Source organism: Telopea speciosissima, chromosome 10 (assembly GCF_018873765.1).
Source record: "Telopea speciosissima isolate NSW1024214 ecotype Mountain lineage chromosome 10, Tspe_v1, whole genome shotgun sequence".
In the NCBI taxonomy this organism is placed as follows: domain Eukaryota; kingdom Viridiplantae; phylum Streptophyta; class Magnoliopsida; order Proteales; family Proteaceae; genus Telopea; species Telopea speciosissima.
In genome coordinates, this window is record NC_057925.1 from 58966505 (window position 1) to 58986750 (window position 20246).

Genomic DNA, 20246 nt, shown 5'->3' on the forward strand with positions numbered 1-20246 from the left:
AGACTTTGTGGCAAGTATTGTAAAATGTGGTTTAGATAACACCCATAAACCTCCTTCCCTACCTTTGGTTCCTGTACTACTAATAGAACAGCAGGAATTATAAGCAGGCAAAATTTTTGTGACACAAGCAGAAGAATGTTCAATGCATTTAGTTTTACAAAGAAAAATAAAGTCTGGAGAATGTTTTTTAACATGAAGCCGGACACATTTATGAGTAAATTTGTTACTTAACCCTCTGATATTCCAAGATAGGAAAAGCATGATGATAAAAGACACAAGGCACACTTCAAGAAAACTCATTTTTGGCGACGGTTTTTTTTCGTTGCCAAAAATCCAAATCCGTTGCTAAATATGTTGGCAACGATTTTCTGAGCCGTTGCAATCACCGTTGGCATAAATGGCGCAGCCAAAATTAGGAGACGGAATAAGGGGTTCCGTTGGGAAAAATGTAATTGGCGACGGTTAAAATAATACCGTTGCCCTAAACCATTCTTTAGCAACGGTTAATAATAAACCGTGGCCGAAGATAATAGTATGGCGACAAAATAAAACATACTGTTGCAGAAAACCATATTTTTAACAACGATATTAACCGTTGTAAAAAAAGAAAAAAACCGTCGCTAAGGGCGATATGGTAAGGCTTTTTGGCAACGGTATAAAAAAAACCGTTGCCAAAACTGAGATAACAAAAAAAAATTAATTTAAAATCAGTATATTTCCTGTAATTACATTAATATACTAGTCCATATGAAAAAAATAAAATTAACCATACATCCAAATAAGAATACATTTCTTACACTTCACTTCAAAAAAGTAATACAATCATAATCAAAAGAACTCATGACTCTAATTACACTGTATTACCTTCATAGACTTTGCACTCCTCATCAAACATCAACTGGGTTTATTTTGCAAAACTCATTCAATGGATCAAAATGGTGCGACGTACAGTAGTTTCAAGACAACATCACCAGCTTGGGAATCAACTCTCAAGAGATCTCCTAGACCGGCCATCCAAGAAAGGTTTGGTCATAGCAATCTCTGGTGTGGGAACCCATCAATATGAGAAATCCATCTTCAGTTCTAAGCCAATCTGATTGTATCACTGTACCAATTAAGAGTCAATGTACCATTAAAACTAAATTTCAGAATAAAATGACAAAGCTTCATCCATCTATCTGCACTGAAAATTGAAAGCTTTGTATGACTAGCTTTAATCTCTTATAGCTTAGACTAGTCTTGATACTACAAATTCATTACAACTCAACAAGCAGCCTCCTTGTCATTGACTTGTGTGCAAAAAATCTAATAGGTAATATGATTCAAAATCATATCAAAAGATGAAAACAGTAAAAGATCCAATGATACCTTATCCAATGTAACTACCATAGGACAGCAAGGATGAATCAAAAGATGAAAAACAGTAAAAGATCCAATGATAGCTTATTCAATGTAACTACATAGGACAGCTAAGATGAATCAAAATATGAAAACAGTAAAATCCAATATATGATAGCTTATCCAATTGAACTTGGAAGATGACAAAATTTTGAATGTAAGCTCATAGCGAGGCAATGTCTTGCAATTCCACTTTTCCATTCTATATCACAGGTTAACTCATAATTACTATTGTTTCCTCACAAGTCAACCCAATTCTTTTCCAGCTCTTCCCTTGTACATCTACCATTACCAACTTTAGCTATATCAATTATTTAAAGTTACCATAAGTTGTCTTTGTTCACTAACAAAAGCATCCAATTGACCTTCTGGCTTCCATCATCTTTTGACTTGCTGGTGCTGCTCCCAAGTGCACTCAGATTCATCTGTCTCTTATTCTGTCACGCTAGCCTTCATTACTTCATATATTTCTATCGAACAACTTATATTCGCAAACAAGAAAACAGAGAGTAGCACATTAGGATTTGAATATCCAGAATCAAATCCGTATACTTGACATAAATATACATCAGATACAAGACAAATTCAAATATTGGATATGCTAATTCCAGATATTAGCATATCCACTTCAAAATCGATCCATTTCCATCCAAGACAAGTTTGGCTGCCAACATTCCAACTAACTCTGCACCAATGACAAAAACCACGCCCAAGTATCCGACTACTTACAAATAGAAGGATCAAGGATTAACTTTGCTTTCATAAGCAAGCTGAATATCCCACCTCAACCATTCCAACTAAAAAAAAGAAAAGAGAAGAAAAAGGAAAGAAGAAACACAGAAGAAGCCAGTTTTGAACAAACATTTGATGTAATCAAGGCCATTAACTACCCATCTTGAGGGCATCATAGCCCAACTGCTTTATGTATTCAACTAATTTCTACAACTACTATTGTGGATATTGCTAAGCTCTTTTCCAAATGCACCTGTAATATACTGGACTCTTAAACTTCGTAAAATTAAGCATTCTGTTCACTTTCACATCTATTTGGAAATGACCAGTTAACCACAAGTAACAGAAGAATCAAGTCCTCAGCAAGGCATTTCCTTCAACAGTGACTCTATTTAGAAATCAAAAGCAATTAAAGATGGTACTGAAGACGCAATAATCGCAAAAGGAACAACAACAACATCCAAGCATTATCCCAACTTAATAGGGTCGGCTACATGGATCCTATAAGAGAAAAAAAAGGTAAAAAGAAGTAAAAAAGGAGAGGGGGGGGCAAACAACATCGACACAAATCTCTAAGGTATCGACCCTTCTTAACTACGTACCGCTTCTTAACTACCCAACACTCTGCACTAGGTCTCTAAGAGGGGTGGATACAAACAACGGCAACACACAATAAAGACCAACTGACCGCATGGATCTTTGATCTCCAATCAGCTCTATTAGAGGTCATACTCGGGGCAAGGCCTAAGCTAAGCATGTCTTTCTTCACTACTTCTCCTAAGGTTATCTTAGGCCTACCTCTAGTTCTTTTGGTTCCCTCAATCAGGATCATGTCGCTCCCCTCCGAACTGGATCCCCGGAAGGCCTCCGTTGGACATGGCCATACCATCTCAAACGATTCTCTCTAAGTTTATCATGGATAAAATTGCTAGATGAAGTTATAGAACCATGCGGCATATAGTGACAAGCACAAATACAGTAAGTTCAAGCACAATTTCCAATACAAACAACAAGGAGATTTTACACAGTGACCATTTAAAAATACAAATAAGGTAGATGATTAGAGCAACAATAGAAGAATTATCTTGTAGCATTCAGGGATTAAACACATAATCATAGGAAACTTACTTAAAAGGTGTATCTCCAGGATTTCTTTGATGAGTAATGTGCTCAAACTGCCTTCCATTTTTTGGTACAAAACTTGCTAATTTGTCTGCAACTTTCTTCACTCCAGGATCGCTTGGGGAAGGTGGTGCTGCATGTCACTTAAAGAACTGATTAATACCAAGAGCATGAACAGGGGAATGCAAATTACTCTTGTAGCAGGGTGTGCCACATTTTCCAATTCTTTCATTCAACATCTCTTTCCACCAAGGTCGATAGAGACTTAAGACATAAGCTGCATTCATGAGACAAGAAATGTTCAAGAATGTTCTGTTTTCACCATTAATCACTTTAAGTCTTCATAAATTTCTTAGGAAACCTTTCAAAGCCTCTCTTGATCCCATCTTGGAGGTGCTTCCTGGAAAAGTTTTAACCATTAGAAAGACAAGCTTTGCTTCTTACTTGATTTCCCATGTAGCCAATAACTATGAATCAAACATGGGTTGCTGTTTAATAAGTTGACAAGCATTGACAACATTAAAATTTTCTTAAAATAAATCACAGTTTCCTGAACATTTTGTAACTGAGACAAACATAATGCAGAGATTAAAAACCGCTTTGTAACACACACGAGCAAACACAGTGCATGCAAATAATGAGAGATAAGCAAAGATCACTCACCAAGGGAAAACGAAAAACATTAATAGAATTATCCGAAAATTGTATACTAGAATGAACTCCTAAGAGCTTCAATGCAAGTTTGCAAGAAGATAAAATTAAACTTCAGACGGACTTGCAAGTAGGTCATCTGAATGCAAAATATATTACATATAAAATCTATTATCCAGAGCTAAATAGCACAACAGCCCCATTACTATAGAAGAAGCTTCGAGAAATACAAACATATAGGGCTGACTTGCCCATGCATTTCATTATATTCAGTGGATACATACCTAGTACAGAAGCAACATCAATCATTATGCACGAAAAGAAGGATGTCTATTGGATAACAAAAGCCAACCTAGTTAGACGCTCAGAGGAATGGAATTTTTTATCCAACAGTAAATAAGGTTGCTCCATTGCAACCTTGTGGTCGCGGGTTCAAGTCCAGAAACAGCCTATCTGCAAAGCGGGTGTAAGGTTGCGTACATTATGACCATCCCCAAACCCAGCAATGGCGGGAGCCTCATGCACTAGGTACGCCCTTTAGTAAATTTGGAATCTAAACAATTCTTTACTTTTGCAATAGAGAGAAAGCACAATGGAGAAAGAACCAAAATGCACTCAAAGAAGATAAAGGTATGTATTCAAGCAGTTATTACCAACATCCCCTTTACATGGCAATGGAACAGATGCATCCCTTGAACTTCCAATCCAACTCCTAGACATAGTTTCCACGTGTAACTGCTAAAAAGAAAAAATCCTTAATATTAAATGTCATTTTGCATATCTCCTTGTCATCCACTAACATGAAGAAATAATATGGTCAAGACAAAAGTTCAACGATGAGATCACAAATAGAAAGCTAGACACAAGTGCATTGATCAAAGAATTGAGGAGCTATACTTACTCAGCCCTAGAGCTCTTCTCTCTTGCTTCGTGGTAATCTGCAAGCCCTAAAAGGGAGAAAAAAGAAAAAGTGTTTACAAGTTATAGTTTTGAATTTTGAATTTTTTTTTTTGGTAGTACTATAAAAGTTCACTTTTCTTCATTACCACCCTATCACATATTTTGATTCTTCTTTGCCACTTCAATTTGGAATCTACAAGGAACCCATCCTTCTGCATTCTTGAACTTGCTTAGGACTACCTCTACCATGTTTGGAACCTCAACAAATAATCATGGTCCATGTTGTCAAGTCATCATCCAAGTTTGTTCAATTGTAGAAAATTCCTTTCCCTTAAAGGTTGTCTTTTGTCAAATATAAATGTTTTGGAGAATTGTTATGACTCTTTAAGAGTCCTTATAAAGTAGATCATTGTCAAGGAAAAGGGCACAAACTTGTCAACCATATATTGGTGTTCAATCACTTCAAAAATTTCACCTACTTTTGACTTCCATGCTCAGTATTACTCTAGAAGGAGAAAGAGAAGAAGAGTTAATTAAAATAATGGGACAAGTGCAAGGGTTGAATGCTGTGTACCCTGGCCAGACAAATTTGATATTCTCTTCTAGTCTATACCTTTCCTCATTCACTGTCCTTCTTAACTCTTTCTGGTGCTAGAGCAGGCTTATTAAAGGTTAAGTCAGGAACTCAGGCCTCTCTCTCTCTCTCTAACTTCATTGGTCCCTTTGAAAGAGCAGGTTCAGTAAATGCATTGGTTGTGTGACTTGTGTCCTCTTGTGAAGGCTATAGTATGAAACTGTACAAAAATAACTGTAGCCTTTGTGATGACTGTTCAAACATTGCTGCAGGTTATATGGGCCTTTGTTTTCTTCTTTGAAAATTTAAGAGGGCAAGCTGCAGTGACTCAGTGAGAGAGGGGGAAATACAAGTTGAACTAGATGGGTCCTTTGGAAATAAAATCATACACAAGAGATTAATATGGAGGTGTCCACCTTCAACAACAAGGGTGTGGGCGATAAAGCATGCCAACCCATGAAATGGATTTGACTTGCAAAATCAATTAACTTGGACCAGGCTCCCAGTCTAATATATAGCTTCTTGGATCTTGTAACTGAGTTACAAGTTAAATAACCTAGAAACTCTGCGAAGAAGAGTGGAGGACAGAATTTCTTTTATTTCCTTTCTAAAGTCTCTGACCCCATCTATGATCTATTTCTCAGCTCCCAAACCCACCCCCTATTCACTCACCTTTACTTCCTAATCTCAAGCACATATAATGCAAACCTCTTTTCCATAAAAGACATCACAAGCACATATAATGCAGCCCCCTTGCTGATCAAGTACACATTGTGTACCGAGTCTGTTAATCATCTTTAGGAGGGGTATTTATGAACCCACACACTCACCCCCAGCCCTTGTTGCCCCTACATACAATCACACACTCACACACTCACCCCCACCCCTTGCTGCCCCTATACACACTCACCCCAGCCCTTGCTGCCCCTACACAGTCACACACTCACCCCCACCCCTTGCTGCCCCTACAGACACACCCACACACTCACCTCCACCCCTTGCTGCCCCTATACACACTCACACACTCACCCCAACCCTTGCTGCCCCTACACACTCACACACTCACCCCAGCCCTTCCTGCCTCTACACACTCACACACTCACCATACCCACATGTTCCCATCACCATGAAATTCTCCACCATCCAATCCAATCCAATCCAACTCAACCCCAACCATTTCCCTGCTTGTTCCATGACATCTAATTACTAGAGCCGTTGAAGAATAAATTGTTGGTTGGGGTGCCCCAACTGATTTGCAGTAGAAACCCTTCATTTAATAACCAACTATGAATTTGGCACCTTCTTCCTCAATTTTCTTTAAAAATGAATTACTCAAAGCATTTGATCACTAAAACTAATGGTTGGATCATAAAACAGAGCTGGACTCACATGCAACTAAGAACGAAGAAGAGAATATCTCCTCTGCTGTTCCTCCTATAAAAATCCATTTTTTACAGCTTTGGGTGGCCAGTGGATTGGATTGCAAGTGACCTTCAGGCTCTCCCAATCTTTCCCAAACATGGCTTTTTCCACCCCATAAAAAACAAGAATTCATAAGCCCACTTCTGCAACTTGCACCTCATCTCCCCAGTTGGGGAGAAAAGGCATTATCAAAAAGAAGAAAGGTGATGAACAAAGTAAAAGTAAAGTAGTGAATTGCAGATTAAGTTTTACACACATTAAATAAAGGATAAAGGGAAAACGTAAAAGTGAAGTAGATTTCTTCAAAAGCCAGATAGATCGAGAGGGACAGATAGAGAAGAGAAACCACGAGCGGGAATGTTTTTTTTTTTTTGGTAGAAGAGCGGGAATGTTGAAAGACCAAAAAAATAAATACAATCTCTTACAGTAAAAAATAATCCGTTGCCCTAAGTGATATAAGGCGATGGTTCTTGTACAACCGTTGGCCAAAATTGATATAAGGCGACGGTTCTTGTAAAACCGTTGGCCAAAATAAATACAATCCCTTATGCCTTAAGTGATTTAAGGCGACGGTTCTTATAAAACCGTTGGTCAAAATAATATAACACAACGGTTTGTATTATGTTGTTGCTACAAATCGTATTTTTCGTAACGGTTATAGAATTACCGTTGTATTAAATATTTTTTTGCGACGCCAATATATTTTTCGTCATCCTAAATGAAATTTGGCGACTCTATATTGGTGCATGTAGTTGTAAATCATATTGGGCGACGGATTATATATTACCGTTGCTATAACTCATATTGGGCGACGAATTATATATTACCGTTGCTATAAATTAAATAAGGCGATGAATGGTAAACTACTGTTGCTATAAATATATATTTGGCTACGGTAAACATTTTTACCGTCGCCAAAAATGCTTTTTCTTGTAGTGGCAGAAAGCTGTAGACATACAAAATTTATACCGCCAAGGAGAAAAGGTTCTAGCCAAAGCACGACGATTAAGGATCCATATACTAACAGAAACACAGAAAAGACAAATAAATAGAACGCATGAATAATTAAAGAAATCAACAAATACAGTTAAGAGGTGCACCGGATTCAGTGATTGAGCTTCCCGAGTAGTGCCAGGTGCCAGGCCAGGAGAAAAGTGATAATCTGACAAGCCAATACCAACAGAATACCAAGCAGATGCCTCCTCAAACCAAGTAGAAAAAAAAATGGAGAAAAGCAGAAGGGTCTGTAGTGGATGCCAGATAATGGTCCAAGAGCAGCTTCATAGAGGCAATATCAGAGGAAATGGATGAGGAAAGAGGGGGAAGGGATAGCTTTCTCTTTTTTGCTACAACCTAATGCAGATGAATATCCGCAGAGAACTCAGCCAGGTTAGGGGAGAAGGGACCAAGAACAGGGCAAGGGGAAATACAAAACTGTGGGTCCAGATCTAGAGGTAAAGGTGGTGGGTACATATGAGCCGAACCAGTAGGTTCCAGTGAATCAAACCCGCTAAGCACAGCAGGTAGGACATCAGCCGAAAGCGAATCAGTTCTGGGATCGGTGAGCAGTGCGTTAATGAATGAATCATCATTGGAGTCTGAAGGTGACAGGTTGGGTAAAGGCTCAAAGGGTTCCACGGGGACCAGGCTTGGTTCAGGTAGGATCTCTTTTACGCCATCAGAAGTGGGGGCCACCATTGAATCCAGAGGACCGGTCGCACCCTCCCATTCCATAGAAATATTCCCCTCCAATAACACTGGGCCAGTAATCACAGGTAAAGGAGTCAACGTCTCAGGAGAAGAATCTGACTCAGTCACAATAACAGTATTATTTTGTGTTATATTATGGTCCTCCAATAACCCAGTAAAATTCACCAATAGACGAACAGTAAATGGCCTGATCAAACATCCCAACAGATAGATCACTGGTAGAAGAAGAACTTGATGGTCCAAAAATAGAGGGACAGGACCCAATGTCATGACATAACCGGCCACAGCGCCCACAAACTTTGAATTCCTCATACTTTAAATCCACTGAAGATAAGACTCCACGACAGGACCTGATTTTTGAATGCATGCACAACTGACGTCTCCATTTGATTAGTAATTTAACTCGGGCAGTGCCAAATCCGACTCCAAATATAAAGAGATGATTCTCCCAACACAAGAGACAGCTTGTTTTATGGCATCATAGGAGAATGCCTCGGCCGGAATCGGACTAACTTGTACCCAAATAGGCACATACTCTCTTTCAGCTGCATGATGTCTTCATCAAAACCATGTGGAATAACATGGACCAAATTGATCGTTAAAGGAGGTGGTGTTTCTTATAAAAAAGGATTTGGCTCTTGTTCTGCAGTGGTGAGAGCTGGAGCGTTCAACACCCCCCTTAAGATGCTGCCATGTGGACTGAACAGTATCCAACGATCTAAAGCAAAAGGAACATTTTTAAGTCATTTAATTCATTGTTAGTCGGGTCACTCTCTAACCCGAAAGAATCCATCCCTTCCTCTAACCTCCAGCTCCTGCGAAACGAGAATACCTCATCAAGCATCCTCTCTGTTCCTCACCGCCATTACCCACTCAAGATTTTTGCCATCCGCAGAGAAAGACTGTAAATGTATCGGCATAAGGTTGATCAGCCCGGATGGATGAAGTAATCGAAATTACAAAGAGAGGAAAAGACAAGAGGTAGAACAAATGGAGATTGATGATCGATCCTTTTACAGATTTACGTTTCTTGTTTTTTTCCTATTTTTCTTCTCTGATTTTTAAATTGTCAAACTCTTTTTCTTTTGAATCCGACGGAGGAAACGAATTGGTCATGGTGATACCACTGTTACTGTAATTGTTACCCATCTGAGAAGAAAGACATGAAATCTGAGAGAATATCTAAATCAGTCCCATGGATTTCAATTTTTTTCCCCTTCTCTCCTTACAATCTTGTCTGTACATTTCCCTTTCGCACGAATGGATTCCTGGTTTTGTTTCTCTTCTTCTTGTTTTGGTTTCTGACGATCGAGGCCATGGATGTGTCCAATTCCAAGAACTGCAAAAGGGTTTCCATTCCAAAATTCCCAAAGTTGGAAAGCTTCAATCACTGTAGCTTCTTGAGTTCTCGAGTGGTTGGATTTAACAGGTATATGGAGTCTCCGTAATGAATCTTCAAAAGCGGTGCTGACAAAGAAAAACATAACAACCCATTGCACGAACCCAAGATTGCGATTTCATACTGGAAATTCCCCAATTTGGTAAACAAGAAAGGTAAATCAAGTTTTTCACATCAATTGTCCTCTATTGTGTAAGAGGTTGTTCCATCAGTTAAGATGAGAGAAGGATTTTTCTCTGTGAATCGATTGTGGTATAGAGTGGTGAAGAAAAGAATCATCACTACACAAACATCGCCAATCTTTGGATACGCACCTGAATCGAACCAGGGACTTCACGGGTAGCCTTAAAAGGATATCCTTGATTATATCGACTGGGAGATTCGACATCTCAACCATTCTTTTTCTTCTTCTACTTCCTTCGTTATTGCATTCAAGAGAGAATTTTTCTAGGGTTTTTGCGGTGTTTGGAAGACAATGTGGGTTTTGCCACTCAAATAAGATCGTTCACATTACCTAGCATTTTGTCGATATATGGTTACCCTCGCCGGATCCCTTGAAGAAGATGAGTAATGGTGGTGAGGAACGAGGATGCTCTGATGAGGTCTTCTCGTTTCGCAAAAGCTGGAGGTTAGAGGAAGGGATGGGTCCTTTCGATTTTAGAGAGTGACCCGACTAACAATGGGTTAAATGCCTTAAAAATGCTGCTTTTGATTTTGACCGTTAGATCCTACTCAGTCCACATGGCAGCATCTTAAGGGGGTGTTGGACGCTTCAGCTCCCGCCACCACTGTAGGACAGGAGCCAAATCCGACCTCCTTGAATCTTCTACGACTCTCACACACTCTCTCTCTCTCTCCACTTCTTCCTTTGTGTTTTGACTGTTTGGTATTATATTCTAGAGTGGTTTCTTTGTGTTTTGACTGTTTGGTATTATATTCTAGAGTGGTTTCTGGCATTTATTTGATTCTTTGGAATCATTCATTTCTATTCTTTTTTAAACAATGACGGAAAGAATCCAAGACAAGAAAGAGAGAGAGCGAGAGAGCGAGAGAGCGAGAGAGCGAGAGAGAGAGAGGGGTATCACGTCTAATCAATCTAAATCTTATCCACATCCTATCCGTATCCCATCTGTTTTTTTTTTTTTTGTTTTTGGTAATGTCCGTATCCCATCTGTTTACATCCCTATTTAAAAGAGGACACGTGGAAGGAAAATATTGGTATGAAATAAATGTACACAAATTTATGCAAAGGCAAGTGTGACCATGTATTCAATGGATTGCTCGCACGTACGTACACTAACTAGCTCATAAAGTGGAGTGTTGACAATTGGGTGGCTCCCCATGATTTAGGTTAGGATAGCTACCTTCAATTTTAATGGAACTCAGCTTCGATCTATATATATTGTAATGTTTCAGGTGGCTATACCTGCAGCTTTCATAAGCAAAAACTAGTAAGCAAGAAGAAGAGACTTTAAAGTTTTTGAAAAATGGCAGCTGCTTCCACAGATGATAATAATCAGCCCAAAACATCCATAATTTTGGCCATGGAAATGCCAAGTGCTGTAGTCCTTCCTATGGTTTTCAAAGCTGCTATGGAGTTAGATCTGCTAGAGATAATAGCTAGAGCTGGTCCAGATGCTCAGCTTTCCCCTTCAGTGATAGCATCTCAGCTCCAAACAGAGAACCCAGATGCCCCAGAGATGGTTGATCGTATCATGAGGCTTCTAGCCAGTTACTCCATGCTCACTTGCTCTCTTGTTACCCATGAAGACGGCCGTGTTGAAAGGCTCTATGGCTTGGCACCGGTCTCTACTTATTTTCTTGCAAATAATGATGCACCATTTGCTGGCCTCTTGAAGGCCTTAAATCACAAGGTCTTCCTTCAGAGCTGGTAAGCTACTTCCAATCCCCCTTCAATTCCCCTCACCCAAAAACATATGGAGGAAAGAACATGAAAAAAATAGAGAGAAAGCCCCCACAACAAAATCAACAGCCTATCCTTACCATGGGTCGTACCCAGTGCACAAGGCTCCTGCGTTTAGCAAGGTCTGGGGAGGGTTTACTGTACGCAACCTTACCCCTATTTTTAGAGAAACTGTTTCCATGACTTGAACCCATGACCAAACATTCAGCAACTGAGCACTTGACCAACGCACCAAGCATGACCTTTTATAAAAGGTTGTACCCATTGCACAAGGCTCCCGTTTTAGCAGGGTCTGGGAAAGGTCAAATGTACGCAACCTTACCCTTGTTTCCAAAGAGGCTGTTTCTAGGACTTGCACCCGTGACCAAGTGTTATGCAAGTGAGCACTTGACCAACACGCCAAACACGACCTCCAACAGGATTAGCAAATAATTTTGCTACTACTCGGGCTTGTGGATCTGGCTCTCCTCCAACCGTGGCGGGAGCTGGAGGGTCTAGCACTTGGAAACCACCCCAAAAACAGGGGTGAGCTAGTAATTTTGTAGGTGGGGCTAGGAGGAAATCCTTTTGCTGGGCTTGCAGCCAAAAAAAAATGGAATTATCCACCTCCCCTTTGGGTTCTAAAATACCCTCCTAGGTTTTAATATTTTTCAAACTATCCTTTTAGATTTCGTTTCTTTGCATGAAGGCAGCTGCAAAATTTTGTCCCATGGATTGAGGTATCAGTATCGGAATTTTGTCCTATGGATTGAGGTATCAGTATCGGATTGGCTTGGTATCGATTGAGGCCGATGTTGATCCTTGGCCGATCCTGAGATGGGAATTGGTACTGGATCTAGATCGCCTGATCCGACATGATCCGGATCATAAGTAATTTGCTCTCTTTTTTTTATAAAAAAAAAAACTGTTTTGAAAACTATTTCGAAGATTTTTACATTTTTATTGCAAGTTTATTTCTTATTTTGTCCATTATTTCACTTTTTTTCCCCCATTTTTTCTGAATTTTTTAAAAATTGTAAATTTTTTTTTTTTGACTGATCCAAGCCGATATGGAGACCCGATCCTTAAAATTGGTACTTTTCCATTATTTTGGCCGAATATCGATACCAATAACAATACCTCAATCCTGATCCGTACAGCTGAAACAAGCTGAAAGGGAGATCCAAGGAGGATACAAGAAGAAAGCCAATCCAAAGTGGTGATCTTCAATCCTTTGCAGATGGCTGAGCCATGTGAACATTAATGGTTGCCTAGATCCATTCTCTTAATGACTAATATATATCTACCACATAGCTAATAGTTTAAATATTCATCACTTAGATTTTGTGAAGTTGTTGTCCACATATCGATCTTATCCATGTGATAAGTTTCAGCCCAACCCCTTGTCCGAGTGGGGGTAAGACGGTCATTTCCTGTCTTGCTATGTTTGCACAACAAAACAGGATGAGGCAGCTCGACAGTAGAGTATCCAAATTATTGTATTCGATCTAGAGTTTTAAACTTTGAAGTAATGGTTGAGACCTCCTCAACTTTGCCAAGAAATAACAATTTTGTTTGGTTTTTTTATTTTTTATTTTGTGATATATATAATCTGGATTGTTGAGTATAGGCACCACTTGAAAGATGCGGTATTGGAAGGAGGGACTCCATTTGACAAGGCAAATGGCATCTCTGTGTATGACTATGCTGCTACAGACCCAAATTTCAATGAGTCATTCAATACAGCAATGCTAAAGGGAACCATGAAAACCATGAATGTAATCCTTGAGAAATACAAAGGTCTTGAGAATGCAAAAGTAGTAGTTGATGTGGGTGGTGGGATTGGAGCTGCACTTGAGTTAATCACTTCCAAGTACCCTAAAATTAAGGGCATCAACTTTGATATGCCTCATGTGATACACAATGCACCAACTTATCCTGGTATATATTATATTATATTCTTCCTCTCTTCAATTGATTCCCTAAATCATTATTAATTTTTTCACTATATATTTGTATATATGTTGATCTAATTAATAGATGATTTAATTAATTAATTGTAGGTGTGGAGCATGTAGGTGGAGATATGTTTGTTAGTGTTCCAGCAGGAGACATCATTCTTCTAAAGGTGTTATAGCTGATATGGGTTTTCATCAATACACTCTCTTCTTCTGTTTTTTTTTTTTTTCCTTCCTCCTTCTGATGATCCTCTCTCAACCATAACATATATATATATATATATATATATATATATATATGTGTGTGTGTATGTAGGGTGTACTTCACAATTGGGGTGATAAAGATTGCTTGAAGTTATTGAAAATTTGTTATGAAGCATTAGCAGATGATGGAAAAGTGGTAGTGATAGATAGGGTTCTTCCAATAGCTCCTGAGACCACTGTTGATGCAAAAGCCTGTTTCCGATTAGACTTGATTATGTTGGCTCAACACGCTGGAGGAAAAGAAAGGACAGAGAGAGAGTTTGAAATGTTGTCAAAGGGAGCTGGATTTATTGGTTTCAAATTAATTGCTTGTGTTAACCATTGGGTCATGGAATTCTATAAAACTCACATTCACATGTAAGTTTTTCATCATCACCCAAGGCACCGACTACCGGCCAAGGAAGTTAATTAATTAGTTTGTATTATGGAGATTGATTAATGTTAATTAATTCCCAATTTAATTCCAATAAGTTTAGGGTACGTACCTCTTTGTTTTCATATGTACCCCGGCCCACGCCTTGGCATTTGTATTACTACTTAACTAAAGATGTACTTAGGAGCTAGGCATGCAGGATGATAAATGCTTGGCTCCATCCATCTTCTTAAATAATTGTTGGGATTAATCAAACTTACTTGTCTAGTGTGTATTGAGAAATATAATAATCTAATAAAAAATTACCGAACAAATATAGCCAAGCACATAAAAGAAATAAAATTGCAAGCAAACAATCACACAATCAACACCAAGAATTTTATGTGGAAAAACCCTCCAGTGTAGAAGAAAAAATCACAGGGCAAATATTGTACCAATTCATTATGAGAAAAATAGGAGTACGATGATTCTTTTAAGTTCTTGTCCAAACTTGAGATGTACAAATAATTGGAGACAATATAATAGAAATTATCTCACAAGAAACCAAACCAAGTCCTCACCACAAACATCATTTCTTATAAAGTCTCTTTGCTTTGAAGAGGTCTCCAAATTGTAGTAGAAACACCAAGACTCCAAAGCCAATCCCAAATTCCCTGCTCCTTTCCGTCTCCTTCTTCCTTCTTCCTTCTTCCTTCTTCCTTCTTCTTTTCTGTCTTTCTCTCGTTCTCTCATTTTCTTTTTTTCTCTTTTTCTCTATTCTTTTTTTTTGGTTGGTTCTTCTCTGGAGAACTCACCGCCATGAACCAAAGCCGAAAGAAAGAAAAAAAATTAATAAAAAACAAATTTTGGCTTTCTCAAAAAAATCCACCGGCTTAACCCCTTGACGGTTTAAGTGATGGGCACATGGGTCTTGGGTTGGACAAAATAGGCCTGGCCCCACAACAATAATTTCGATCAATCTATCGTTTTCAAAACTGCTATCAAGTAAAGTGTCTATCTTACCAAAAAAAATATCAAGTACAAGTCTCTACATTTATTTTTTTATGTTTTTATTTTTTTATTTTTTAATGCAAGGTCCCCACTAGGGGAGGTAGGGGAGAGGAGACAAGTAGGACAAGACCCAGAAGGGATCAACATATGGGTACCATAGGGCTCCACTTCTTGGAAATTAAGAGAGTAATCAAAGGGGTCCATGTCATGTATGGCATACGGGAGGAGTGCCTCGAACGTGAGCTGTCAAACCCCAAACCATCATTATCACAAATGACGCCAATTAATCTCGGTTTACTTTAGTTTTTTAGCATCAGGTTAATGTCGAGTTAGACGATTTGTTTTCGGGCTTAAATCATAATAAAATTTTATATTTATAACTTATATTGATGAAAGATTTGGTACAAACACTTTAAATCATCTTTACAAGTCAAACAAGTAAACAACCAAAATAAGAAAATTGAATTGATGTGTTCATGTTGTAATCAAAACAAGATGAATGAATTGCAAAGAAAATCAATGGATGAATAGAGTTTGTAGCGAATCATTGTTACAAATCAAATCTTATCATTATATGGAGAAGACAACTAATATTGAAATCAATTGATAAGAAGATAACTAGTATTGAAATCACAAAATCATGAATTTACTATCAAATCATTCATTTAAATGTCCAACTAATTTTGTATAGTGAACAAGGAGATTAATGGAAGCATTGTTACATATTAATTTTCATATTCATAACATCATACTCATTGATTTATAACAACTCCTCTTACAACCTGAAATTTTCTCATTAATATTGAAATCAATGGATAATCAATTCACTTATTCATAACCTCATACTCAATGTTTTTTTTTATCTGTTTCATTCGGTTCGGCATTTGGTCTGGATATCGGCTAGTTTGGTGTTGTCCGGTTTTCAATTGATCCTGTCATACCCCAGTCCAAAACCAATCCGATAAGGTTCTTTTCGGTCGATCGGTTTTGATCGATTTTACCGGTTCGGGCTAGGTTTTGACACCCCGTTTCCAGTTCTAAATACGCCTATAGATATATCATTCAGACACTTCCTAAAAATAAGGGGAAAAGATCCCCATGACGCTAGTTCCCAATCGCTTTTGCACGCCCCCATCCATTTTATTATAGCACCCCCTTGGAAATCCCTAAAGTACCCCCTATTTTAAGTGTTTTCTGTAATTACCCCACCCCCTCCAACGACCAAAATTGCACATAGAGGTCGGAGGGAACCCTCTCCCTAAAAAATATCTTTGCATTTGATACCAGTTGAGTATTAAAATATTCATTTGGCCTTCCATGATAGCTTATGCTATTGTTTCATTTTCCTACAAAGAATCAAAGTACGGTCACATGAGAATATAAAACGACTGAGATTTCTTTAAGCCATGGTGAAGGGGAATCTCTTGACCATGGGGAGTGTATTTTAAGGAACATACTAAAACCCTATAGGGGTTTGTAAACCTTATAATGGTGTGGTGAACCTTCTCGCGTGAGGTTGAGGAAAACTTTTTCCAATATAAATTGTATAAGTAATTGAATTGGTCCATTTACAACATTTAGTGAAATGATAACCAAATATATGATGTGTTATGTGTCTAATGGGACTCGATCTAGTTTATGGGTGTTAGTGTGGGTCAGTCTAGTATGAATAAGTTAAAGGGCTTGACTTAACGTGTTTCATTAATTTCTAGAGCTTTTGGCGTATTGGTCAATTACCTAACATTTGGTATCAAAGCCAGACACCACATCATGGGTTTGAGTCACAAAAAAGGCTACACAAAAATAGAGTAAAAGCCATCAAGAAATGACTACATATTGTCAGGAAGAAACCTTAGGGATAGTGGTGGTCTGTTATGTGTCTAATGGGGGTTGATATAATGTATGAGCATTAGAGTGGATCAGTCTAATACTCTAATATAGGATAGATTAAAGGGCTTGATTTAATACGTTTCATCAACTCTTGAGCATTTGAAGTATTAGTTAAGTACCTAACATGGTGACATTCATTAATTAGTCGTGGAGAAATATAATAGGGAAAGAGTCTCCCACCTAAAACCATCTACAAGTAATCAACACCATGTACACCTTCCTTATCTTGTTCCACTATCATGTGACCCCACCTCCCGAAGCTCCATATTCTTTCTCAGACAAAAAGAACGGACAAGTTGTTCATGGCCATCAGGCCATGGATGCTTTGAACTATTATTGCCATAATGAACTAACTACAATCCTCTGCGACAAAAAGCTTACAATTCATGATTTAAAATTTGTGAGAACCGATTTTTCCTTCAGCCACGGTAAATGAAAATTTATTCACCGCAGGGTTTCAGATGTGCACGGAAAGGTATGAGGATATTTTCAAAAACATAAGACCCCACAAGGGTTTATGAACTCTAGGATGGTGTGGTAAAACTTCATTGCATGGTGAAGGAAAGCTTTCTCCAAATGGTAATATGCTCAACATGCTTTTGGCTCAAAAAGTGTGATTTTGTATACAATCTACTATCAACATCCTAGAGGAATGTTTTGTCCTTATTTTAATCATGCATGTGACCAGTTCTCAAATTTTGTAGTTAGGAAAAGAAAAAACTTTAGAGTGCAAGCCCATGTGGGGGTACTACCCCACATGGCGAGAACCAACCAAACAGAATCTCCACCCCATCTTTGCTTTAGTCTCACATTGCAAGTGGAGAGGTGTGTATATAAATTATGGGAGAAAGTTCTCTATCTGGGAGTGTGGCCTATGCCAACACTCCCATGAGTCTATCTCTCTCCTCTCCATTTGAAAAGACACCTCTATCCCCTTGTTTTGAGGAAGAGAGAGGTAGACACATGGGAGTGCTGGCGTGTGGCGTACTCCCAGACAAAAAACTGCTTCCCATAAATTATATATGGCTGGGACAAGTTAGTGCAGGGTGTGGATGTGTCTTTATGGGCCGATCCCTTTTTTTTATATGACATATTTTTTGTTATGGGCTTGGGCTTATTCTTTTTTATGGGCCACTTGGACCAATACTAAGATGGAATAAGAATAGATACTTCACAAATAGCCCTTTAGTATTTTTCAAAATACCCTTCCAACTTCGAAATAATTCACTTTCTCTTTGGGTTCACAAATACCTTTCTAAGTTTTAGTATTTTTCAAAGGGAGAGTGTTATCCATGCCGTGGGTGCAGGTAGATGGGGGTGGGCTCAATGACCACCCTATCCTCTTGAGTGCCAAGTCCATGTGTCTCAGCATAGCCTACGTTGCGGAGAGAGAACATGAGCCCTTTTTCAAAATACCATTTAAGATTCTATTTCTTTGGCTGCGAGCTCGGGTAGTGGAAAAGTTCCTACAACCTAGGTGCTCCCACCATGAGTTCACCTCCATAAATTTGCAACTATCTTACCCTTTTTTAATGCAAAATTTAATACGTGTAGAATTAACCACTCTTTTTCTCATAACAGATTGAATTGAACAACAAACTCCACCAAAGTAGTCACAAACCATTCCCCATAAATACCTGACCTGACTCAACCCAAGAACTCAGAAGGAGAGCTAAATAGCTGATCTATCATAACCTTCTCTTCCTCATCTGCAAACCTAGTTCGGTGATAATTCCTTCTTTTTAGAGGTTTTTATTTGCCGAACACATCTATCATGGACATGAGGAAGATCGCCTGCGTCGTCATCGTCGCCGCTGCCTCCATGAGTGCAGTCATGGCTCATCATGACGAGTCACCGGCACCTGCACCTGCACCGACCAATGCCGCAACAGTGGGATTGCCCCTTGTTGGAACCATGGTCGGGGCTTCAGTCCTTTCTTTCCTTACCTTCTACTTGCAGTAAACCCATTTAAAAAAAAAAAATGGGAAAGAGAAAGAGCAATAATGGATTAGTTTTTGCAATTCCAGGTACTTTTTTTTCTTGGTTTAATTGTCGTGTCTCCTCTCTAATTCATTTCTTGTTTTACTAGTTTGTTGTGAGGAAGAAGGGTTGTACTTGTGTCCATTTATTTTTTGTTTGTTATGGAATAAATGAATTTTTTTCGTCTATAATTCTTCATTTTCTCTATCCAAGGCTGCTACCGTTGGATATTTAGGGAATGATTAGGATTTCTCAAATCTAAAATCTAAAATTTTATTTTATATAAATTTCAAGCTCAAATTAACGATATTTACCTCTCAATATTGGCATTTCTCTTTTGTATTTTTCAATTATCCATCCATTGATGTGTCCACAAAATTAGGCCCCATTAACATTGGCACCCATAGATTTTTGGGAGGTCGGATCATGTCTTTGTACAAGTACCGTCCAAGGCCCTCCAAGACCATCTACATGGAATCCTCTCCTTGTTTGAGTTCCACAGTGAATTCCATGTGAGTGACCCCCAAGGGTCTTGGACTGTACTTGTACTAGACACGATCCGTGCTCGATTTTTGGGCCTCCAAAAAATACCTCTTGGTTAGGCCGTAGGGGTAGCAATGGGCCAGATCCAGTCTTATCCAATTTATGTTCAGGTCAACAACAATCGAACTTGAACCCAAAATTTAAAAGGATTAGTCAACTTTGAGTGTGCACCGGTGTGTGACTTACATCACCCCTTCCCCACCCCCCAAGGGTGACCCCTTTGGCGCTCAATCCCATCTTCTGGCATCATTAGGGATTAGAATCCTCTCCAATTCCTTGATCGTCGAGTGCAATGCAGTTCGGGTTTGAAAGGTCGGCATCTGATGGTCATGACATCCAACAATCCAAGGTCGATTGAGTCTTTTTTTTTTTTTTCTTCTCGAGCTCGGCATCATTGGATGTCGTGCTTGCTAGGTGTCGAGCTCTCAACGCCGAA

At 38.8% G+C, this 20246-nt stretch overlaps 1 protein-coding gene and 2 long non-coding RNA genes across 3 annotated transcripts in view; 2 read left to right on the forward strand and 1 right to left on the reverse strand.

Moving 5' to 3' along the window:
• LOC122643818 (caffeic acid 3-O-methyltransferase-like) overlaps window positions 1–19249 on the forward strand; it is a 32712-nt gene extending 13463 nt beyond the window's left edge. The window contains exons 5-6 of the mRNA XM_043837395.1: window positions 14179–14390; window positions 19033–19249. Of these exons, the coding sequence (XP_043693330.1) occupies window positions 14179–14390; window positions 19033–19249 (429 nt within the window). The remainder of the gene's footprint in view (window positions 1–14178; window positions 14391–19032) is intronic.
• LOC122642578 lies at window positions 3324–4600 on the reverse strand. The gene is made up of 2 exons (XR_006330063.1): window positions 4557–4600; window positions 3324–3529 (listed from the first exon to the last, which is right to left on the reverse strand). It is a non-coding gene; the product is annotated as an uncharacterized LOC122642578 (long non-coding RNA).
• Window positions 3667–13383, forward strand: LOC122642579. Its single transcript, XR_006330064.1, has 3 exons — window positions 3667–3797; window positions 9687–9699; window positions 13372–13383. It is a non-coding gene; the product is annotated as an uncharacterized LOC122642579 (long non-coding RNA).
• Window positions 19250–20246: the final 997 nt, after the last annotated feature.